General features: G+C 35.2%; 3 protein-coding genes across 3 annotated transcripts; all 3 read left to right on the forward strand.

The window, feature by feature from the left end:
- The first annotated feature begins 11,704 nt into the window (after positions 1-11,704).
- LOC149007962 (putative WRKY transcription factor 62) lies at positions 11,705-13,301 on the forward strand. The gene is made up of 3 exons (XM_089167183.1): positions 11,705-11,982; positions 12,367-12,480; positions 12,773-13,301. The coding sequence occupies exons 1-3, from the start codon at positions 11,705-11,707 to the stop codon at positions 13,299-13,301; spliced, it is 921 nt and encodes a 306-aa protein (XP_089023309.1).
- Positions 13,302-14,642: 1,341 nt separating this feature from the next.
- LOC149007963 (WRKY DNA-binding transcription factor 70-like) lies at positions 14,643-15,834 on the forward strand. The gene is made up of 3 exons (XM_089166552.1): positions 14,643-14,965; positions 15,058-15,162; positions 15,256-15,834. The coding sequence occupies exons 1-3, from the start codon at positions 14,673-14,675 to the stop codon at positions 15,659-15,661; spliced, it is 804 nt and encodes a 267-aa protein (XP_089022678.1). The 5' UTR covers positions 14,643-14,672; the 3' UTR covers positions 15,662-15,834.
- Positions 15,835-21,070: 5,236 nt separating this feature from the next.
- On the forward strand, positions 21,071-22,849 carry LOC149007964 (putative WRKY transcription factor 62). The gene is made up of 3 exons (XM_089167184.1): positions 21,071-21,354; positions 21,738-21,842; positions 22,327-22,849. Exons 1-3 carry the CDS (start codon positions 21,071-21,073, stop codon positions 22,847-22,849), a joined length of 912 nt encoding a protein of 303 aa, XP_089023310.1.
- The last annotated feature ends 1,414 nt before the right edge of the window (positions 22,850-24,263 follow it).

The raw sequence follows: 24,263 nt of genomic DNA on the forward strand, positions 1-24,263 counted from the left end.
TTTTTGAATTCAGAGGTTTATTCTTTACATTAGCAACAAATATTTATAGATTACAATTTCACAACAGAAGCAAAGCCATGCTCAGAGAGAGGAGTCACAGGGAAGGCACAATGACATACACTCATGATCAGGATGCAATCACTTTCATCCTAAAATTATTCAGAAAAGAAAATGTACAAGGTGCAAGTTCATATTCAATTGAATTTTTAATCCAAATTTGATGCAACGTATATATATATATATATATATATATATATATATATAAAGATTCTTGGGATTTTGCTATTCTTACCAAGTAAGATCTTTGCTGTTCAATTCATTCAAGAACCTGTTTCAATTCCTTGGATTTGGTCACTCCAACTTTGGGTCTTTCATCCAGTGTTGTGTTATATTTTTCTCATTTTAGGAGATTTGGAGTTTCTGATATTGGTGAAACCACTTAGTAACTCAGAAGCTCACAGTCGATCACTCAATCCGATTTAGGGGAAATTCGATTGAATATAATTGAGAGAATTCCCCGATGATTGTTATGGAGAACTTTGAATATATGATCATTTTTTTCAGAACAACGATGCACTAGCTACAAAAGATTCAATATGTGGAAGATTTTTTACAAGATAAATTGAATTTCAAATCGAAAATGCTTGCTTAGTTGTAGCATTGTGAACAATACGACTAATAATCTTAGCAAGAAAGCAACAAAAAATTAAGGCAGTAAAGTTAATCAAAGGAATTAAGATTGAAGTGTTAGCTATACCGAAAGCATAGTAATTGATGGTCATAAAACAACATTGTCAGGCATAATTTGTTTTTTTGGCACAATCCAATCTCAAGCATTAATCATTGAGTGTCCTTCAAAATGGAAGGGAAAGATATGTGGGTTTTGAGAATTGTGATTATAAATGGAGTATAGACTAAATAGAGAGAACCCCACAGCAGGGGAGAAGAGCCATGGAGTCCCCAATTTGAGTCAAGCATTAATCATTGAGTGTCCTTCAAAATGGAATGGAAAGATATGTGGGTTTTGAGAATTGTGATTATAAATGGAGTATAGACTAAATAGAGAGAACCCCACAGCAGGGGAGAAGAGCCATGGAGTCCCCAATTTGAGTCGATGATGATCTCGCATTGAAGAAGAATCCTCATCTGCTTTTTGGCATTATGGGTAAAGGAAGGGTATTTGGATAATTTGCATTTTAAATGAATTAAATGGAGCAAGGGCATCTAGGTTATTTTGTTCATCACTAAACAAAAAATCTTAACTGTGTGTAATTTATAATTATACCGTGGATGCTATGTAATTTGGAAGATAATAGTGTGTGATTACTAGTTAATAGTGGGTACCATATAAAAAAACTCTATTATTAACTTTGTGACTGAATTGATTGGAGAATTCATGATTTATTGAACTCAAAAATACCTCATTGAACTATATAAGAAATGCTGGTTTGAACCCTTACCACAATTTCTTCCAATTGTTTGTGACTCTAAATATTTTCATTTATAGTACTAGAATTTGTATTCTATGCATAATTATTCGATCATTTTAGATAAGATTAATTCAAATCTTCTTATTTCTAGTCCTTGAATTTGATATTTTACTAAATTGAGTGGTCTTGAACAAGATATCTATACTTAAGTACTTTTTGTCCTATATTTGAATTTGATTCCACAAAATCTCTTCTTTCAAAATAAACAATATGACAAGATGTATTTTTTTATAGTAAGAATATATTCATGAGCATATGGGTACATGTTCACCACTCTGTGAAAGAGAAAACTCTCTCTTATACAATGTATCTAATTATTATAAGTATATTATTGTAATATAGTCATTTAGAGAATTGTTCCTTATTATTATTTTTTTTGGGGTTTAAATAAAATTGTCCCTGATTGAATTCACCATTTTGTCTTTCTTTAGGTAGTTAAGTGTGAACTCGAATCTTATCGATTTGTGTGACATAATTAATATTAGTAAGCTGCAGTTTGTCGACGGCACCCTTAATTATTAGGATTACATAAATCTATCTTTCTTCCACTGTTCAACCCACCATTGCATTAAAGACAAGGGCTAGGATTTCAATATAATATAGTGGGACCAAGAGACTAAACAGCATCCGCACCGTACGTTTTCTCCAAGTGAAAAATCTCGGAGACTGCGAGGCTTGCTAACGTGACGATGCAGTGTTACGTAATGAGCCCTGCGTCACATATCGTCACGTGCGCTTCTTAAACATGACGATTTCTTCACGTGCGCTTCTTAAATGACGACTTCTCCACTAATAGATTAATTAAAAATTGGATAATTTTCATCCAGACCCCTGAGGTTTGGTCATGTCATTTTTAGTCAAAAAAATAGACATTTTGCATCTGCCTCCCTTAAGGTATTAGTAAGTTTAATTAAGGATAATTTGTGATTTTTATGACCAAAATACCCTCACATCTATTTTTAATGCAAAACTACCTTTTTTCCAAAAAAAAAAAAAAAAAATCCCCAATTTTCTCTCATCTCCTTCATCTTCTCCATCTTCGGTCTATTGCCGCCACCAGCTCTGCTTTTTTCCTCACATAAGCTTAATAAAGTAAACAAACAAGCAAATCTATACTCGTGAGTGTATGGTGAACGAATACAAAGGCAGAGTTGTAAGAGTCTCTTTGCTTCTGTCTTCCCAGTGATCCAATCCTCATTTCTTCTCTTCAGCTGTTAGTGGAGAAACTAGAAGTATTGTCTTCAAGTATATGATCCTACTTCTTTTACAATTACAGAGTTGGATTGGTTCAGACACGCATTTGATTCAGAGTTTTCTCCTTCTAGCTCAGGGTGGGAATTCGAAGAAATCGATCATGTTTTGGAATCATTCTCGTTGAAATCTGAAGGTGTATTTGATTTGGGATTCTGTGATCTCTACAAGTTCGAAAATTTGATATCTTGGTCCAAGCAGCGAACTTATTATTGATGTTCGTTGTTTTGTTGCAAAGTTACATTTTGAGTCTGAAGAGGAAGCATCTTTGAATGGGTAGTTCGGAGACAGTGTGTGATTGCTTTACGTGTAGTGTAGGAGAGTTGTAACGTGTTATCCTCTGGGTTTTACTTGGTTTAGTTTTCTCGACTGAGGTAGCCAACATGGCTTTCCCCTGTTGGCTTTGTTTTGATGAAGTTGGGATGGTCTCTACTTCTGATTATACCTCCATAGTGCTTGATGAATATATTTGTGGCTCTCTTATGTGCTTGTATCATGATTGGGCATCTACTGGAGGAGAACCGATGGATGAACGAGTCGATTACCACACTTATAATTGTGAGTTGCTACACCATTGCTTTTTTTCTTTTTTGGCTACAGTTTCACATAGTTTGTTGGATCATAATAGGTTTTCTGTGAGTTAATGGTAGGACTTTGTACAGGAGTCATCATTACCGTCGCCGGAGTTGAAGAGGAAAAAAGCAAAGCTGTCGGCGACGGATTGAAGATGGAGACGATGAAGGAGATGAGCGAGAATTGGAATGATCCACGTGTCTAAAATCTAACGGCCAACTGGAGGTAATGGGAAGGTGTCAATACAGGAGCGGATCCAATAAACTCTAGTAAACATCATAATCTTTTGATTTTTACCGTTAGATTTAATTGTAAAGAAAATATGCAAATCTTACGGTAGAATAGATGTGAGGGTATTTTGGTCATAAAAATCCCAAATTATCCTTAATTGATCTTATTGAATACCTCAGAGGAGGCAGTTGCAAAGTGCCCATTTTTTTGGACTAAAAATAACATGGACCAAACCTCGAGGATCTAGATGAAAATCACCTTCAATAATTTGATAGAATTTATTTATCATTAAAGAGTTCATTAATTTTCAAATCCTCCAGCTCGATCTGCTCGCTTGTTCCGCTTACATATGCATGGAAGTTTTTTATGCATGGAGGTTGAGAAATAGAAAAAGAAATCAAAGCTCAGTCTTCAGAGAGTAGCCATTAAAAATGGATTTTCTGCCGCCCTTTAACCATAGAAAAATATTGATGTACTTTCCTAGTTGGTACGCGTGTTCGTCACTCCTCTTTAATTTATGAGTACTTAAAAATAATAATAGTAATAATAATTTAATTCACCATATAGTGAAAGTGAACCTGTTTCTAATTCAACAGCAATTTTTTTTTTATAGAAATAATAAATTTAAAAAATTCATGAATTCAAATATCGTCTTTTTAAAATCATCAATTTTCTATTTTTGAACGGAAAAGTAATAGGATTGAGCATTCATTCCACCTCCTTCTCCACCTTTGACCTTGCTTTGAGGTTTTTCTTTTGCAACCCTGTTCTGCTCCCTTTAGCTTTTCTTTTTCCACTCTGTTTTTGCTCCCCGTCTGCTCTCTCCCTCTGTCTACCTTTCAGTTTAACTTTCTCTCCGCCTCTCAGTTCATTTTTTTTTCCCACCACCTCCACGGCTCCACCTGCTCCCTCGCCTCCCTTTCTTCCCGTGAAGTTCCGGTTCAGGAAAAAAGAAAAAAAAAAACATCTATTTCTCTCTGCCGGTCTCTCTGCTATCTCTTTTCTTCCAATCGGTGATTCTGTTTTTTGGAGAGGGAAAGAAAAAAAAAAAAAAAAAAAATTGTCTCTGTTTCTCTCTGTCGTTCTCTCTCTGCTAACTTTTTTTTTCCCCAATCGGTGGAAAGTTTCAGTTTCTTGAGAGAGGGAAAAAAAAAAATCCAGGAAGATGCGAGGTCTAGTAATGCATTCTGCAGATCTGAAGATTTTATGCTGGAGCTGGATGTGTCTCTCAGGGATTTGAAAGTTTCATTCTGCAAGAGTCTCGTATCACTGGTCGCCGTCGGTGTATCTTCGCTGTCGCTGTTAGCTCCGCCCTTGTGGCGTGTTATCTCTCCGCCCTTGTGGCGTGTTATCTCTCCGCCCTTGTGGTGTGTTATCTCCATCCTTGTGGCGTGTCTATGTACGTCTTTATGGCGTGTCAATTGTAATAGAGAATACGTATATCGTATTCCTTGAGCTTAAATGTTATTGTGGTTGTTACAACCACCTTTCTAAGGGTTTGAGCTTGACCCATTCCTTAAGCCAGGATGACCATGTCTATTGCATGTATGACATTTGGTCAATTTCCACCCTTTGGTTCAGATCGAATCTTGAGTTTCATGCAGTTATCTTTTGTATTTCTTTCTTTTCTTTGCTGTGTTTGTAGTTTCCTTCAAGTTTATGAATGAAGCTCTTCAGTTTCATACCAAAAAAAGACTAGCTTAATTTTTTTTTGGGTAAAAATATTATATTTTCTTATTAATTTTTGTATTTAAATTTTCACACATATTATTTTAATCTAATAACTAGGTTCAAAATATTGTCCTTAATTGAATTAACTATTCTTTCACAGAGGGAGAGTTGGAAGAATCTAAAATGATCGATACTAAGCATTATAAACTTCAATCAACATATCTAAAAAGATCGTAAATAAATAAATAAATATAAAATAAATAAGATTAGTTTTACTCACTAAATATATTTTCTTATGAATCTAACTATTGTGCATATTATTTTAAACTACTATATTCGAAAAATTTTCCTTAATTAAATTCACCAAAAAAAGTTGAATTCACCATCTTTTTTCTTTGGTTTTTCTGGTCAAACGTTTTTTTCTTTGTTTTACGTAGTCGAATGTTCACATTCGATGGAAATTGGGAAGCTAGAATTAAATTATATTAACAAGTTGTAGTAAACTTTAATGACGTCATTAATTATTAAGATTATATAAATCTCATTGTTTTTCACCCACTCCATTTTAAAACCACGAGAGTTGACTTAGGGCCTGTTTGGTTACGCGAATCCAGAGATTTGAAATCTTTGGATTCACAAATGGGAGATTTTTACCTGTTTGGTTGTGCGAATCTCTAGATTCATGAAATCTAGAGATTCACATTTTTACACTAAAAATGTGAATCTGGAGATTTATGGGTAGGGGGGGAAACCGGGGGATCCCCCCCCATCATAAAAAGGGGGGGGGGGAAACCAAAATAAAAAAAAAATTTTTGGGGGAAAAAAAAAAAAATTTCTTCAAAAAAACAAACATAAAAAAAAAAAAAAAAGAAAATATATTAGATACAAAGAAGAAAGACAAGATGAGTTCAATCAGAAGTCATTCATTCAATTGAGTGTATTACATATTTATAGTAGAAGGAACATCTACTCTGATATGGAAATACAATATATGATTCTTGCACACAATAAAGATATTCTTGATATGGAAAGATAGATTGCCGCCCAAGATAGAAGGTACATAGAATGGAAATATTGACTGCCAATATTGTGTAATGAGATGGTTGTGATCTTCACCAATATTGCATCCTGAGGTAATTGAGATCTTCAATTGGAAGTACAATCTCTTTGGGGTAATGGACATCCATAATAAATATTATTTATAACACTCCCCCTTGGATGTCCATCAATAGATAATGTACCGTTAAAACCTTACTAAGAAAAACCTGTGGGAAAAAAATCTTAGTGAAGGAAAAAGAGTATACATATCTAAATAATACGATTGGTAGGCTCATTAAAAACCTACCGGGAAAACCCAGTGGGACAAAACCTTGGTTAAGGGAAAAAGAGTGCAAGCACGTATTTTACTCCCCCGATGATAACATCATTGAGTATCTTTGAATACGTACATTCCATTATCATATACCAACTTCTCAACATTTGAAGTAGGCAACGCCTCAATAAATAAACGTCAAGTTATCACTTGAGCGAATTCAATGAACATAGATTTCACCATTTCATTGAAGATCAAGAGTTGTAAGTTGATATCCACATTCATAAATATCCGCATCTGCAAAACTAGTAAGTTGATATCCACATTCATAAAATAATATCATGTCAATAATTTCGAATATACTAAAATATATGTTTTATAACATTTCGGTGTCTTCGTATTGGAGAATAAATAAATCTTGTTAATACACTTATAGAAAATGCTACATTCGATTGTGTATTATCAGCAAGATACATTAATGCCCCAATTGCACTAAGATATGGTACTTCAGGACCAAGAAATCTCCATGTTTTCTTGGGTGAAATGAATCTTCTTTATATTGAGCGATCTCACAACCATGGGGTACACAATGGATGTATTTTATCTAGATAAAATATCTTCAAAATATTTTCTATATAAGTTGATTGATGAACGAATATTCATTCGTCAAATGCTCAATTACAAATCAAGACAAAACATTGTCTCAAGATTTCATTCAACTTTCTTAAAATAATCTATGCTTTGAAACTCTGGAGTTTGATGATATTTAAATCATCATCATATATACTTACTAAAATTAGATCCATATCCTTTAATAAAGGCACAATAATAAATTGGATCATTTTTATGCTTTTCATTTAGTAAATATCCACTAAGGAGATTACCATATATGCCTTGATAATCTTTGAAGCCTTATTGAACAAACTTCCTAGGAATTTTTATATGCTGGTCATTTTGAATCCTTGAGGATTTTCATATATATTTCACACTCGAGTGAGCCATATAAATAGGCTGTAATAATATTCATTAGACGCATGTCAAAATTTTCATATCTGCCAGTTAATAAGATATCTGAAGGTAATTGCATCCACCACAAGAGAACATGTTTCCATGTAATCAATGCCAGGCATCTGCGAAAATTCTTGTGCCATAATTCATACTTTATATATCACGATTTCATTATTTTTCTCATTTCATTTTATGAGAAAACTCAATTGTACCCAAGGCTTTATACCTTGGATGTTGGACTACGGGTCCAAAAACTTTAATTTTCAAGCGAATTCAATCCGCGAATTGCGTCTCTACATTTTGGCCAATCATTTCTTGATTTATATTCATCAACAAATTTATATTCAAGATCCTCGTCTTGATGTATTATTTCAACAATAACATAATATGCAAAAATGTTGTCGACAACTTTATCTTTTGGTTCCATCTTTTTCTGCAATGACATAACTAATCGAGATCTCTTCATTATTTTCAGGTACTGAACCTCTTGGGTTTCATAGAAAGTTATGTCTTGGGATTTTCATAATCAATTGTCTCCATTTTATGATCATTTTGATCATTTGCTCCTTTCTTTTTCTAGGATTTTATCCTTAGAACCGATTGATCTTCCACATTTAAAACGTGGTTTAATTTCATTTGCCTGATAGATTGTCCTTGGGACATCAATTCTAATTGGAGCATTTAATTGGAATATGAGATTTAGTAACTCTTAGCAGTCAAGCAAATCGGCAATTGATTCACAATATTTATTGCATTATCCTTTGAACTTCAAATTCACGGTGCTCGGTCGAGGATCTAATGAGATAGTGATAATGCATTACAATCAATCTCTTTTTCCAATTGTTTATTCTCTCCCCCTCATGTTGGAAAAACTAATTCATTAAATAAATCTCCTATCATTGGCAATATATTGCATTATATAAGGAGATTTATATCCAACATATATTCCCAACTTTATTTGGGAACTCATCTTTGTCTTATGTGGTGGAGCAATTAGAACATAAGCCGCACATCCAAAAATTTTAAGATGAGAAATATTTGGCTCGACCATAAGCCAATTGTAATAGGGAGAATTTATGACAACATTTTGGCCCGATGCGTACAAATGATGCTTTGTTCTCATAAACAATGGTTTAGCAATTAATTGGAGACAATTAATAAATAATTTTACCAAACCATTTTGGATATAAACATGAGTAACAGGCTATTCAACTGTGATCTCAGTTGTTATACAATAATCATAAAGCCTGAGATGTAAATTCACGACATTATCAAGACAAACTGTCTTTATCTTATAATTCATAAATTATGCTCTTAATCTCATTATTTGAGCAAACAATCTGCAAACACCAAATTGCGAGTTCATAATGAACATACATGTGACCACTTTATAGATGCATCTATTAAAATCATATATTATCTGAATGGTCCACATGATGGGTGAATGGGCCCATACATTTCACCCTCTATACGTTTCAAAAACGTAGAATGTTCAATCTCAACTTTAGCTGGTGAATATTAATAATAAATATTTCTTGAGAACAAACAATACAAGAAAATTCACTTAATTGAAGAATCTTACGGTTCTTCAATGGATGACAATTGAATTTTCAATAATTTTTCGCATCATACTTGATCCGGTATGGTCCAACCGGTCATGCTAAATAATAAAATTATTGGAATCAATGTTCATTTGATTTACCCAAGCATGTGTTTCAACCATGCGATATTCGTGTAGTACAAATTGGGAAAAATATCTAATAACTTTGTATAGATATTTACTTATACCATTATTTGTAGTCTCAATCGATAATAATTTTGGCAAATAGCTTTGAAACTTAATAAGTTTCTTTGAGACTTACTACAAAATAATGAATTATTTATAACCAATTTTATCTCCCGAGATAATAATAGATTAGCTCTTCCGGAGCTTCCAATCAATGTTGTACTACCGATTTTATATGAACATTGGCTTCAGTATCATCAAATAAGAGAAATATGTATATTTTTCTCTCAGTATAATATGCGTCACAGCATATAAGAGAATATTCACATTCTTCATCAAAATGAAACAAAATATATTAAAAGATATATAGAAAGTCAATAAAAAAAAATTTATAGAAGAAAAAGATTAAATTTAAGATAAACTAACATATGAGATGAGATTTGAAGAGAAAAGAATTACATAATCAAATCTTCAACTATTATCTTCAAAGAAGTTTGCAGCATCTAGATATGTAGTACATGTGAGGCCATCAAAATCATTCCTTTTATAGGCAAAAATTGCTCAAGTATCATGATTTTGGAAAATCTAATTTATCTCCACATTATTTTTATTTCTTTAATTAAGGCTTGACAAAGCTTAATTAAATATTGTGGAGTATGATAGATACATGTCTAATAGCTTTCATACCAAATCGGTAAAAAATATTATCTTCACTTCTTGAATTGTTATATTGAGAATCCTTATTATTCTCTTATTTACTTCCATAATAATGACGGTAATTATTCCGTCTTTTGCCTCATCCTCTTCCACAGTCATGACCATAATTTTAATTTTGCCTTCTTTCAGGCATATCATGAATTGTTGCATTCACTTCAGGGAATGGAACAGAACCAATAAGACGAGCTTCATGACTTTTCATTAATAGTCCATTATTTTACTCAGCCACAAATAGGCATGATATCATTCAGAGTATTTCTTAAAACTCCTTTTACAATATTACTATTGTAACAACAAATCTGAAACTTGAAAATTTGCTGGGATATTTTCATGAATAATATTTTCTCCTTATAATTTCAAAAGAGAATTAATTTCAAAAACTACAGAACTGTATTTATTTACAGTTTCAAATCTTGCAACTTCATGTGCATCTGTAGAACTGTATTTATTTACAGTTTCAAATCTTGCAACTTCAAGTGCATCTGCAGAACTGTACTTATTTACAGTTTCAAATCTTGCAACTTCATGTGCATCTGCAAAACTGTATTTATTTACAGTTTCAAATCTTGCAACTTCATGTGCACGGAGGTATTTATTTATAGTTTCAAATCTTGCAACTTCATGTGCATCGTAGAACTATAAACAATACAATTTCAAATCTTGGAACTTCAGATACATTTAACAATCTTTGTGGTGCAAAGCTAGCAGCCACTATATACAATAAATAAAACCACAATCATTAAAGCAACATAATATCTTATTATTTGATTGATTCTTATATTCAATAAAACACATACCTTTTATCATGATGCACTTACATTTCAAGATGGACAAGGTAAACTCCATTGTTTACAAAAACGTGCGAGGAGATCGATCATTATTTTCACTTTGGAATAGAAAACATAATGATACATTGTCTGCTGTCTTTCTTCTCAAAAGCAATACTTCGAGCGGATTCGTTCTTGAGCGGAATCGTGTGATAACGTATTATAAAATAAAGAGAAAATATATTAGATACAAAGAAGAAAGACAAGATGAGTTCAATCAGAAGTCATTCATTCAATTGAGTGTATTACATATTTATAGTAGAAGGAACATCTACTCTGATATGGAAATACAATATATGATTCTTGCACACAATAAAGATATTCTTGATATGGAAAGATAGATTGCCGCCCAAGATAGAAGGTACATAGAATGGAAATATTGACTGCCAATATTGTGTAATGAGATGGTTGTGATTTTCACCAATATTGCATCCTGAGGTAATTGAGATCTTCAATTGGAAGTACAATCTCTTTGGGGTAATGGACATCCATAATAAATAAAAATCGGAAAGTAACCAAACAGGCCCTTAAGAAACGTGAGCAAGCATTTCCATATAATAGTAGGACAAAAGAGACTAAACAACATCTGAACCGTCCGTTTCTTCCAAGTGGGAAATATTGAGCAAAGCAAGAAATCTAAGACTGCGAGGCTTTCTAAGGTGATGACGTAGTAGTACTACGTAATGAGCCTGACGTCACGTGCGTTTGGATGATTCTTCCACTCAATGATTAATTAAAATTAATGCAATTTGTTTATAAATAAGAAGCTTCATTAATTTTCTAATCTGCCTAGTTGGATCTGCTCCCTTATCCCTCTTGTATATATGTACAGTGGTTGAGACTCAGACAGACAAAAAGAAACAGCCCAGTCTTGACTCTTCAGAGAGTAGCCATTCAAATGGATTCTCTGCCCTCAAATAGAAAACCAGCTTCTGCTCGGGAGAAGGCGATAGAAGAACTAGTTCAAGGTCGTGAATTTGCAGCTCAGCTTCAACTTGTTCTCCATGATCAAGTCACTGGAACTTTTCCTGAATCAACGGCAAAGGACCTGGTGACTAAGATGCTGAGATCTTTCACAGAGTCTCTCTCAATCTTAGGTTACACAGAACCCAGCAAGGTTTCTGCTGTGACTTCGCCAGGTTGTCGGAAGCAGCTGAAGAAGCAACAGGAAAGGAGGTGACTCTTTCTATCCATTGCAGATTTTCTAGCGTTGGGTGCTAAACAACTTCATATGTTGCGTCTGTTGGTCGTCCCCACCTCGTCGTTTCATTGTGGAGCAGTCTCTTGTTCTCGCCAGGCAGATCTCCTGGAGCTCTTTTATATAAATTTACTTTTGTTTCAATAAAAAAAATATATATATTTCAGTGATTAGTAACTAATTAGCGAGTTAATTAATCAGGAGGATTTTCTTTTGCGGGGGACCACGGAGATATATATATATGCCTTTTTTGAACTTTGCTGCTATCCTTTGATTTACCAAAATTGGTTACTTTTGATGTATTGATTTTTATTTTGTAACATATAATTAGGTTCTTTTAAGCGAAATTTCTTGATTTGTAGAATGACTAGAATCATGCAAGAGACATGGACAGAAATCACTTATGTTCTTGCTGAAGATGGTTATGCTTGGCGAAAGTATGGACAGAAAGAGATCCTTAATGCCAAACATCTCAGGTATTCAATTTCCTTATATTAATGTGGCTGTGTACTGTGTCTTTGGGGGGAACAAGAAAAAGCATTACCAGGTTTCCATGAATTAACTCCAAACCTATATCGTATCCTTTATAATGGCACATCATGAATCAGGGCAAATTCACTCTAATAACATTTGATAACACTGTTGAGTCATTAGAGAGGATCCAAACTAGCTCTCTGAGTGGAACAAACCCTATTTTGAAATGTTAGGTCATTACATTTGATTTGATTGAAAGGCAATAAGCTAATGAAATATTCTGATGATGCACAGATGCTACTATAGATGTAGCTACAGGTTCGAACAAGGTTGTCAAGCAAGGAAACAAGTACAAAAAACAGAAGATGAGCCACCAAGGTTCTGGACCAAATACATGGGTCACCACACTTGCCATGATATCCTCAAGGCTACATTGAGGTTGGATTCTACTGCTGAAGAGGGTGTTCTACTCAGTTTTAAATTAAACACCACAACTAAACAACGACCTTCTTCCTTCTCATCATCCTTGCCTTCACCCAATGTCTTTCACCAGCTCCACTACAAAAAATCCACTATTCCCTTAATAAGAGAAGAAGGATTCAAACCAATCTTACCTCCTGAATGTCTTTCACCAGCACAAGATCTAGATACCAAATTCAAATCCTCAATAAATCCTCCATCGGCATTTCCTTCAACATCGAAGTGGGGCCTTGAAGATCTAGTTTCAGGGAATACCAGCAGCAGCTGCAGTTTTGATATGGATATGGACTTGATTGACCTTGTTTGTCTCAATAGTTTATTTTACGATGCAGAGCAGTTTTAGCTTAACTCTGTGTTCTCTCACAGCCTAAAGTTCTTTTTTTCCCTGCTCCCCCAATTTTTATTTTAGTTCAATTTAAGTAATTCTGTCCCATACTGGGTTCTCATTGTGGTAGAATGTTTTTCACGGAACAATTTCTCAATGGTGACGGTCTTGATTAATACCCTTGAATACGAGAGTATTTGGTCATCGTTGCCGTTGCCATTGCCAGAGAAGGAGCGGTTTATCACAAAATTCCTACGATTTGGGATTCCCAAATTTTCTTGATGATGCGTCACAGTTATAATCCTGGTTCTGACTAAGCCCCCTCGATCTGCCAGACGATAAGTCCTGCAAGAAAGGTTAAACACGGGCCGGCTCGAATGCCGAGCAGCTGTCTCCGATGGCTAAGTCATATAGTGAACAGATTAAAATCTTGTGCAAGAGCTACACAAGGGTATGTTCAGAATGTATTGGATGCTTAACGGAGGGGCGAATCATTGCTTTTTTATTTTATGTATTACCTTTTCTAGATTTGGTAAGTTTACCCGATGAGGGCTGTTGTTTTTCCTGAGATTGTGCCTCCTTGTCGTTGGTCCCGCTCAATCATTCTTTGAGTTGACCTTCCATCTTAAGTGTTGTTGCCATATAAGTCCAGCGTAAGTAACGCCCTGTCTTAGCCGGTTGGTAACTGTCCCGAACGAGCGTCAGGTTCAGCCCTAACCCGGGCTTAAATAAGTCGGGTAGAAACCTCCCGTGTCACTTGAAGAGGTCGATTTTTCCACGGTGATGAAAAAAGTCCGATTTAATCCAGAAGAAAATCGCAAGAGGGTAGGTAGCTCGAAGAACAAGAGGGGTTTAGTAGACGAAATCGGTTGTACGTTCAACGAAATAGGGTTTTGAATATGATGAGAGGAAGGTTTTCATCGATTTTGATAAGGGGTTTTTAATGTAAATTTAGAAACGTGTAAAACAAATGTGAAAAAAATTACGATCACACCCCGCATAGTTAACAGTGGCCGTCCGATTTCAATTTGCCACATGTCGCATTCGTAGCAGTGCACAATTGGATATCCGCTCTGCCACAAATAAAAATCCGCCTCTTTATGTATATTTGGGACCAAAAATCAAACAGTATCTGACCGTATATTTTCCTAGTAACAAAATTTTATAATCCAGGGCTTACGCAATAGGCCTGACGTCATGTAGCTTATCCTTATCCATCCTCACAGCACGTGCGTTTACCAAATTAATCCCCACCTGCTTCCACCTGCTTTCCTGGGTGTATCGCTTCTGTTGACTCTGTGGCTCAATTATATATAAGAAGGGTAGAGAGAACACAGAACACACACAGAGGTTCAGAAAACAGAGGAGCCTCATTTAGTTAAGAATTAAATGGAATCTTCTATCTCTGCCGGAAATCTAGCTTCTGCTCGAGAAGAAGTGGTAGGAGAACTAGTTCGGGGCCAAGAATTTGCTGCTCAGCTTAAACTGGTCCTTCATCATCAACTCACTGGAACTCCTGATGCATCTGCCACCACGGAGGCAGAGGATCTGGTTGCTAGGATATTAAGATCCTTCAGTGAGGCTCTTTCTTTACTGAATTACACCCACTCCGGCAAAGTTTCTCCGACTGCGCCGCCGCCGCCTTCTTCTCGGAATCAACATGGGAAGCCATCTAAGAGAAGGTAGGTGATCTTGCTTTGTTCCACAGGTTTTTGCTGTGCTTGAGTTATAATACCATTTGTTGATTGATTGATGATGGTTTCTTGATTTATAGAAAACTAGAAGAAACCTGGACCAGGATCACATCTGAGCCAATTGCAGACGGTTATAGTTGGCGAAAATATGGTCAGAAACATATCCTCAATGCCAAACATTTAAGGTACTTAAATAAGGGTTTCAAGAGTTCTACTTGTGATAATTAAAAGCGAATGAAACTGCTATAAGCTGATAATCAAATTCTTCTGATGTACAGGTGCTACTACAGGTGCACCAACAGATTCGATCAAGGTTGTCAAGCAACCAAACAAGTTCAGAGAACTGAAGATGAGACACCAATGTTCTGGACTAAATATGTAGGTCATCACACTTGCCAAGACATCCTCAAGCTCTCCATGGACATGGATTCTGCAGATGAAGAGGGTTTTCTAATCAACTTTCAATCAAACATCACAACCAAACAAGACCCTCTTTTCCCCTCAACCTTTCCTTCAGGTGAAGCAGAAAACGAGAAATCCTGTCACTCAAAAGAAGAACAAGAATGCATCCCATCTTCAGGGGATAGCAGCAGCTCTTCCGGTACCTTTGATATGGATTTCGATCTGATAGATTTTGTTTATCTCAATGATGTATTTTATGATGACGAGCTTTTTAGCCACTAAAATGAAGGAAAGATCAAGGTTCCCAATTGGGATCAGTTAGACCCAAGAATATCTCGCATAAAAAATGAAGACTACAATCTCTCTTCTGCGAATTTTAAGATTTTAGTAACAAATATTTACAGATTACAATTTCACAACAGAAACAAAGCTATACTCAGGGGGAGGAGTCATAGGGAAGGCACAATCACATACACTCATGATCAGGATGCAATCACTCTCATCCTAAAATTATTCAGAAAAGAAAATGCAGAAGGTGCAAGTTTATATTCAATTGAATTTTTAATCCAAATTTGATGCAACATATATATATAAAAAAAAGATTCTTGGGATTTTGCTATTCTTACCAAGTAAGATCTTTGCTGTTCAATTCATCTGAGAACCTGTTTCAGAATTTGGGTTCTCAGTTTCTATCGGTGAACTCCTTGGATATGGTCGCTTCGATTTTGGGTCTTTCATGTTTCATCCGGTGTTATATTTTTCTCATTTTAGGAGATTTGGAGTTTCTGATAGTGGAGAAACCACTTAGTAACTCAGAAGCTCACAGTCGATCACCCGATCCGATTTAGGGGAAATTCAATTGAATATAGTTGAGAGAATGAATTCCCCCATAATGGTTATAGAAAACTTTGAGTGTATCATCATTTTCAGAACAAAGATGCACTAGCTACGAAAGATTCAGTGAGACAGTGAGTAGAAGATTTTTGGCAAGATAAATTGAATTTCAAATCGAAAATGCTAGCTTAGTTGGAGCATTGTGAACAGTACCACTGATAACCTTAACAACAAAACATCAGAAAAAGAAAAAGAAAATTAAGACAGTAAAGTTGATCAAAGAAATTAAGATTGAAGTGTCAGCCATACCGAAAGCATAGTAATTGATGGTCATAAAGCAACATTATCAGGCATAACCTATTTTTTGGCGCAACCCAATCTCAAGCATTAATCGTTGAGTGTCCTTAAAAATGGAAGGGAAAGATTTTTGGGTTTTGAGAATTGTGATTATAGATGAAATATAGGCTAAGTAGAGAGAACCCACACAGTAGGAGAGAAGAGGCATGGAATCCCCAATTCGAGTTCGATGGAGTCGATCATCTCGCATTGAAGAAGAATCCTCCTCTGCTTTTTGGCGTTGTGGGTAATGAAAGGATAAGACCAATCAGATTTATCTCCAGTAGGGGATGAGGGGGAAGAGGGGATCGTGTGGTGGTTGTCGGAGGTGGTGGGCGCTTTTTGGCACGAGGCAGAAAGAAGATGTGGGGGATAATGTCATTTTACTATCCAAAGGGTATTTGGATAATTTGTATTTTTAATTAAATGGAACAAGGGCATTTAGATTATTTTGTTCATCACTTAACATAAAATCTTAAATGTGTATAACTTGTAATTTTACCAATAAATGCCCTGTAATTTGGAAGATAATATTATTAGTTGATAGTAGGTACCGTAGACTGAATTGGTTGGAGAATTCGCCATTTAGTTGAACTCAAAAATACCTAGCGCATTGGAACCTCGAGGGGTAGCTCAGTTGACAAAAGACCAACGCTTCCACATAGGAGGTCAGAGTTTGAATCCTTGGTGCGGGTTTGAACCCTTATCACAATTTCTTCCAATTGTTTATGACTCTAAATATTTTCATTTGTACTTCTAGAATTTGTATTCGGTACATAATTATTCGGTCATTTTAGATAAGATTATTTCAAACCTTCTTATTTGTAGTCTTGAATTTGATGTTTAATTTATTAATTGAGATTAGTCTTGAAGAAAATCTCTTCCTCCAAAATAAGCAATATGACAAGATGTATTTTTTTTTAACAATAATATACTCATGAGCATATGGGTACATGTTCACCACTCTCAGAAAGAGAAAACTCTCTCTTATACAATGTATCTAGTTATTATAACTATATTATTGTAATATAGTCATATAGAGAATTGTTCCTTATTATTATTATTAATTTCTTGGGTTAAATAAAATTGTCCTTGATTGAATTCACCATTTTTTCCTTTCTCTAGGTAGTTAAGTGTGAACTCGAATCTTGTCGATTTGTGTGACCTAATTAATATTAGCAAGTTGCAGTTAGTCGACCGCATCCTTAATTATTACATAAAGGCATAAATCTTATCTTTCTTCCACAGTTCAACCCACCATAGGATTTCAATATAATATAGTGGGACCAAGAGACTAAACAACATCTGAACCGTACGCTTTCTCCAGTGGAAAAATCTCAGAGACTTCTGCGAGGCTTGCTAAGGTGACGATGCAGTGCTACGTAATGAGTCCTGCGTCACGTGAACTTCTTAAACATGACGATTTTTCCATTAAAAGATTAATTAAAAAATTTGATGGAATTTGTTTATCATTGATTTTCAAATCTCCCCAGCTGGATCTGCTCGCTTGTCCCACTTTCCTATCCATCGAGGTTGAGAAAGAGAGAAAGAGATCTGGAGATCTCTTCACCAAGAGATCTGGAGATCAGTCTTCAGAGAGTAGCCATTAAAAATGGATTCTCTGCCTCCCTTCACTGGAAAACCAGTTTCTGCTATGGAGAAGGGCGATGGAAAAATATTGATGTACTTGGTTGGTAAATGTTCATCACTCTTACCTTAATTTAAGAGATAGTTGGGCTCCTCGGCTGTAACTCGTTCTCTTGATTGAATGAAGTTTATTACCCAAAAAAAAAAAAAAACTCATTAAAATAATAATAATTTAATTCATTATATAGTAAATGGGCTTTCTAACAAAATGGTAGCAGCGGACAAAGTGCCGGCATTCATTATGAAGATAAAGCATGGATTAACTTAATTATTACCTTTTCTTATTAATCTACTTATTTAATATATATTATTTTAACTGAATTCGCTATTCTTTCTCGATGCTATAACGTATTCTTGACTTGAGAAAACTAGAGCTAGAGGAACTAGAAGGCGGTAGAGGCAGAGTTGGAGGAATTGAAAATGGCAAAGGGAATAGTGAATGCTTCGTATTTCTTTGCTTCATGGAATATTCAAGTTAACTTCGCACTTAGTTTGGAAATCATTCACTTTTGGCTACCCCACAATCTGGAGTTGTTCTTATTAATTGTGACGGATCCTATGCGAAAATTTTGGTATAATAGAGACGGACTCTAATGATGATGTTGTATTTGTTGCTGCTGGTAAAATAAAGAACATATCTATTGTTTAAAATGAGATGATTGCCTTTAAAACTGATTTACTTTTTGCTTCTCAAAGGGAATTACCAATGTTATCATTCAATCTGATTCGTTGGTGGCCGTTAACTTTATTTTGGGAACCTATTAGACTCATTGATCCGCCTTTGGCATCCTTGAAGACATTCTTCATTTGAAAAGTTCTTTTAATAACTGTATAATTCGTCGTGGAGTTAGGGAGACTAAAGATATATTGATTTACTTGTAGGGCTTCTTAATGTTGAGCAAATAATTGATTTTGACCTTGGCATACTTCCTAACCGCCTTGCCCTCTTCGTTCATGAAAAGAAACAAGGTTGGCATTTCTACAAAATGTAATACCCTTTATATTCAATATAAGTTTCATTTTCTCCAAAAGGAAAAATTGTTTAGATTTTTATATAAAAAATAAATATAAAACTAGGGCTGCAACAAGGTCAAGTTAGGCTGGGCTTTTGTAGTCCCAAGCCCTACTCTATATATTCTAATCTAAGCTCACTTTTTCCCTGACCCTAATTCAGGACTAAAGATTATTATTCATGACCCTAAGTCCTACAGGATTAAGCTAAGCTCATTCTTGCTCTGATTGGCCTTGTCCCTGACCTTGATTAGTCATGTCCTTAGAGGCTCGCCCTTGGACCTAGTCAAGACCATAATATTTTGGTCAGGGCAACATTTTGAGCCCAAACCCTATTTAGGCTTAGGTGGGCTTAGGCTAATCAGGGCCGCACCAGTGCCAAACTTGCACCCCTATATAAAACTATTTATTGTACATATTATTAAAATCTATTGGATCCAAAAAAAAAAAAAAATTTCCTTAATTAATTCACCACTCTTCAACCAAAAAGTTGAATTCACCATTTTTTTTCTTTTCTTTCTTGTAAGTAGTCGAAGGATTTTTGTTCATGCTTGCATGGATGTCGTCGACGCAGCAGCAGGCAACATGTGTATTGAAAATAAACCAACGACTCAAATATATTTAACTTTTAAGATTCTTCATTATTTGCGATTAAGTACCCTTTATTGAAACTAAATTTACAAAAGAGTCCAAAATTTGGGCGAAAGCAGAAAACAACGATTTTGCTTTCATGGGAACAGACAACCACATTCTAGTTTGTCATCCACCTTTACAAATGAAACTCAAGAGCCCAAATTTTCAATTTCATTAAAACTCAAAAAATATACAAGTTTTGCAATTGATTTTTCAGATTTTCAATGTAGACCTGATTGCAAACTCGAATGTAGTTTTTAATATTTTTCTTAATTTGCAATAAGATACTTTTAATTTAAACTAAATTTACACTTGAGCAAAACTGGAAAACATAAACCATAACCCTTTCTTCCGTCTCCGGTAATCAGTCCATCTTCCTCATCGGCATAACCGCTATTCGGATGATTTTGCTTTCCTTGACTCCACGATTGATCTCTTTCTGACATGGTATTGTTCGCTTTTGATCGATGCCTCTCCTGTATTTTTACATCTTTTATTTTTTTGTATTTATGAAATTTATGTTTAGATTCTTAAGCTTGAATTCCAGTTTTTTTTTATTTTTATTCTTCATCGGCCATCGGTCATTTTGATAATCTTGTTCTCTTCAATAGTATTTATTTTAAGTAAAGAAACCGAACAAATTCAGAAATCCTGCATGGTTCCTTGAATATTTTTGTTGGGTATCTTGCTGCCTGCAAGGTACGATATCCACACCGACAGCGAACAAAAATCCGTAATCTAATGCGAACGGTGGAAATTGGAAAACTAAAATTTAATTATACTAACAAGTTGCAGGTAGCTTTAATGACGTCATGAATTATTAAGTTTATATATATCTCATTGTTTTTCACCCGCACCATTTTAAAACACGTGAGTTTGACTAAAAGAAGGGAAAAGGAAAGTGCCCTAGCATTTCAATATAATACAGTGGGACCAAGAGACTAAACAACATCTGAACCGTACGTTTCTTTCAAGGGGGAAATATCGAACAGAGCAAAAATCTCGGACTGCGAAGCTTTGTAAGGTGATGATGCAGTACAACCTAATGAGCCTGACGTCACGTGGGTTTCCCAACCTCGGTGATTCTTCTACTCAATGATTAATTAAAAATTAATGTAATTTGTTTATAACTAAGAAGCTTCATTAATTTTCTAATCTACCTAGTTGGATCTTCACCCATATCCCTATATGTACAGTGGTTGAGACAGACAAAAAGAAAGAGCCATTCAAATGGATTCTCTGCCCTCAAATAGAAAACCAGCTGCTTCTGCTCGGGAGAAGGCGATAGAAGAACTAGTTCAAGGTCGTGAATTTGCAGCTCAGCTTCAACTTGTTCTCCATGATCAAGTCAGTACTGGAACTGCTCCTGAATCAACGGCAAAGGATCTGGTAACTAAGATGCTGAGATCTTTCACAGATGCTCTCTCAATCCTCGGTTACAAAGAGCCCAACAAGGTTTCTGCTGCAACTTTGCCGGATTGTCGGAAGCAGCTGAAGAAACAACAGGAAACGAGGTGACTCTTTCTATCCATGGCAGATTTTCTAGCTTTGGGTGCTAAACGACTTCATATGTTGTGTGTCTAGTGGTCGTCACCACCTCGTTTCATTGCGAATCAGTTTCTTGTTCTGGCCAGCAGATCTCCTGGAGCTCTTTTATATAAATTCTCTTGTTTCAATAAAAAAAAAATTCCAGTGATTAGTAATTAATTAGCGAGTTAAATAATCAGGAGGTTTTTCTTTTGCCGGGGACCACGGAGATATATATGCCTTTTTTGAACTTTGCTGCTATCCTTTGATTTACCAAAAAAGGTTACTTTCTGTGTTTCAGCTATGATGTATTGTTTTTATTTTGTAACATATAATTAGGTTCCTAAAAGCGAAATTTCTTGATTTGTAGAATCATGCAAGAGACATGGACAGAAATTACTTATGTTCTTGCTGAAGATGGTTATGGTTGGCGAAAATATGGACAGAAAGAGATCCTTAATGCCAAACATCTCAGGTATTCAATTTCCTTATATTAATGTGGCTGTGTACTGTGTCTTTGGGGGAACAAGAAAAAGCATTACCAGGTTTCCATGAACTTAACTCCAAACCAAGATCGTATCCTTGTACAATGGTACATCATGAATCACACCGATGAATACACTTTCATGTGGGTCTCATAGCAGATTCCCAGATCTTTCTTTCAACCCACAAAGACCCAGACGAACAGTCATAAAAATACAATAATTCATTTGCATTTTGGATTCACACTCCCTTTGATATTCCATTTATTTGATGGAAGGTTGGAGGTAATCCGAGTGGAAATCAGGCCAAATTCACTCTAATGACATTTAATAACACTGTTGATGATTATTAAATGTCATTAGAGAGGATCCAAACTAGCTCTCTGAGTGGAACAAACCCTATTTTGAAATGTTAGGTCATTAAATTTGATTTGATTGAAAGGCAATAAGCTAATGAAATATTCTGATGATGCACAGATGCTACTATAGATGTAGCTACAGGTTCGAACAAGGTTGTCAAGCAAGGAAACAAGTACAGAAAACAGAAGATGAGCCACCAAGGTTTTGGACCAAATACATGGGTCATCACACTTGCCATGATATCCTCAAGGCCACATTGGGGTTGGATTCTACTGCTGAAGAGGGTGTTCTACTCAGTTTTAAATTAAACACCACAACTGAACAAGGACCTTCTTCCTTCTCATCATTCTTGCCTTCACCCGGTGTCTTTCACCAGCACTACAAAAAATCCACTACTCCCTCAATAGGAGAAGAAGGATTCAAGCCAGTGTTACCACCTCAATGTCTTTCACCAGCACAAGATCATAATACCAAATTCAAATCCTCAATGAATCCTCCACTGGCGTTGCCTTCAACATCGAAGTCGGGCCTTGAAGATCTAGTTTCAGGGAGTAGCAGCAGCGGCAGCTTTGACATGGATATGGACTTGACTGACCTTGTTTGTCTCAATAGTGCATTTTATGATTTAGAGCAGTTTTAGCTTAACCTCTCTGTGTTCTCTCACAGCCTAAAGTTCTTTTTTTCCATACTCTCCCAATTTTTTTTCTTCCTCTTTTTGGATCAATTAAGTAATTCTGTCCCATAGTGGGTTCTCATTGTGTAGAATGCTTTTCTCATATAATAGCTAGAGTCTAACTATATAATTGAATTTTGAACCCGAATTTGATGCAAGATCTATAAAAACTTTAATCATTTTCTTTTTTTGGTCAACAAACTTTATTCATCTTATTCACTGATTTAGATTTACTTCAATGGTATTCCATGACATTAAATTCATTATCTGGAAACAAATCAGTTGAACTAGTTGAGATTGATCATGAGTTTGAGACACAATTGTTTATTGTAATTTGAAATTCTCAAATTGTCGTTCTCCAGTAACTACGATTCATCCTGAACAAGGTTTCTGGATAAGTGCTTTGTATCTTGAATTTGAATTTGATTTCACTACATACAATCTTTCTAAAAAACCAATATGATATAAATGTATTAATTTTCTTGTAATTTAGAAAAGGGAAATTTCAAAGGGCACCTTAAAGATAATTGGGGAAAAGTAAAGACATTTCAAAACTATGCCAAATTGGCAATGACCCCCCGAAAATGTCTCTTAAATTTGCATAACAATGCACCCTGTTAGCAAATTCCGTTTAGTCAGGATAAGATAACTTTATAATGTTGCACCTAATTAAATAGAATCCTAAGTTTCATCTTCTTACTTCCTCCTTTTTTCATCATAATATATAGAAGGTGACTGTCAATTTGGCATAGTTTTGTTGTCTCTATAGCTTTCGCCAATTATGTCAATGTGTTCCTAAAATTCTCTTAAAAAAATATATATTTATCCTCATGCTACATTTTTTTTTAATACTTTGATAAAAGGAAAATTTGTTGAATAATTAAGTCTATAGCAATGGAATCTGTTATATATAGCTGAATGATCCAATGAAGGGCAATGGACAGAATTTCGATGTTTCATCCAAAATAGCTACTTTGCCAAGGAATTAAGTAGTGCTGCATTTCCATTAGCTGGTACATATTCTGATGGTCACCATTCTTGAATGAGAAAACTGTTCTTCTCTTTGCCCTCTCGCGCAAGATGCGATTCTTGGAAAAATAAAGGGATCGGATCAACTTTGATGTCTTGGAGCTCCTTTTGGTCCTTGCGGGGGGGCCACCCCGAACGCGGCTATCCACACTCTTTGCTGCACTACCGACTTTCATTATCACTAGCAATTCTCCCATCTTTTATGATGAGTTATGAAGTATGTTATTGACTCAAGAAATTTGATTTAGAGATGAACTAACAACTGTTGATTCTTCTTCTCCAATGATAAACATGACTACTAGCCAACCCACCCCCATTAGGCCTTCGTGTCAGCCGTACAGGGGGCGTTTTT

The sequence above is a fragment of the Hakea prostrata genome, chromosome 8, assembly GCF_041222555.1.
Source record: "Hakea prostrata isolate BN-2017 chromosome 8, UWA_Hpros_2, whole genome shotgun sequence".
In the NCBI taxonomy this organism is placed as follows: Eukaryota; Viridiplantae; Streptophyta; class Magnoliopsida; order Proteales; family Proteaceae; genus Hakea; species Hakea prostrata.

What these genes read in the sequence shown, in the direction of transcription:
- LOC149007962 (XM_089167183.1), top strand. Translation starts at nt 11,705, where the DNA reads ATGGATTCTCTGCCCTCAAATAGAAAACCAGCTTCTGCTCGGGAGAAG. An exon ending in AAGAAGCAACAGGAAAGGAG is followed by an intron (nt 11,983 to 12,366) that starts GTGACTCTTTCT and finishes CTTGATTTGTAG; the next exon opens with AATGACTAGAATCATGCAAG. An exon ending in CTTAATGCCAAACATCTCAG is followed by an intron (nt 12,481 to 12,772) that starts GTATTCAATTTC and finishes GATGATGCACAG; the next exon opens with ATGCTACTATAGATGTAGCT.
- LOC149007963 (XM_089166552.1), top strand. Translation starts at nt 14,673, where the DNA reads ATGGAATCTTCTATCTCTGCCGGAAATCTAGCTTCTGCTCGAGAAGAA. An exon ending in GGGAAGCCATCTAAGAGAAG is followed by an intron (nt 14,966 to 15,057) that starts GTAGGTGATCTT and finishes CTTGATTTATAG; the next exon opens with AAAACTAGAAGAAACCTGGA. An exon ending in CTCAATGCCAAACATTTAAG is followed by an intron (nt 15,163 to 15,255) that starts GTACTTAAATAA and finishes TCTGATGTACAG; the next exon opens with GTGCTACTACAGGTGCACCA.
- LOC149007964 (XM_089167184.1), top strand. Translation starts at nt 21,071, where the DNA reads ATGGATTCTCTGCCCTCAAATAGAAAACCAGCTGCTTCTGCTCGGGAG. An exon ending in AAGAAACAACAGGAAACGAG is followed by an intron (nt 21,355 to 21,737) that starts GTGACTCTTTCT and finishes CTTGATTTGTAG; the next exon opens with AATCATGCAAGAGACATGGA. An exon ending in CTTAATGCCAAACATCTCAG is followed by an intron (nt 21,843 to 22,326) that starts GTATTCAATTTC and finishes GATGATGCACAG; the next exon opens with ATGCTACTATAGATGTAGCT.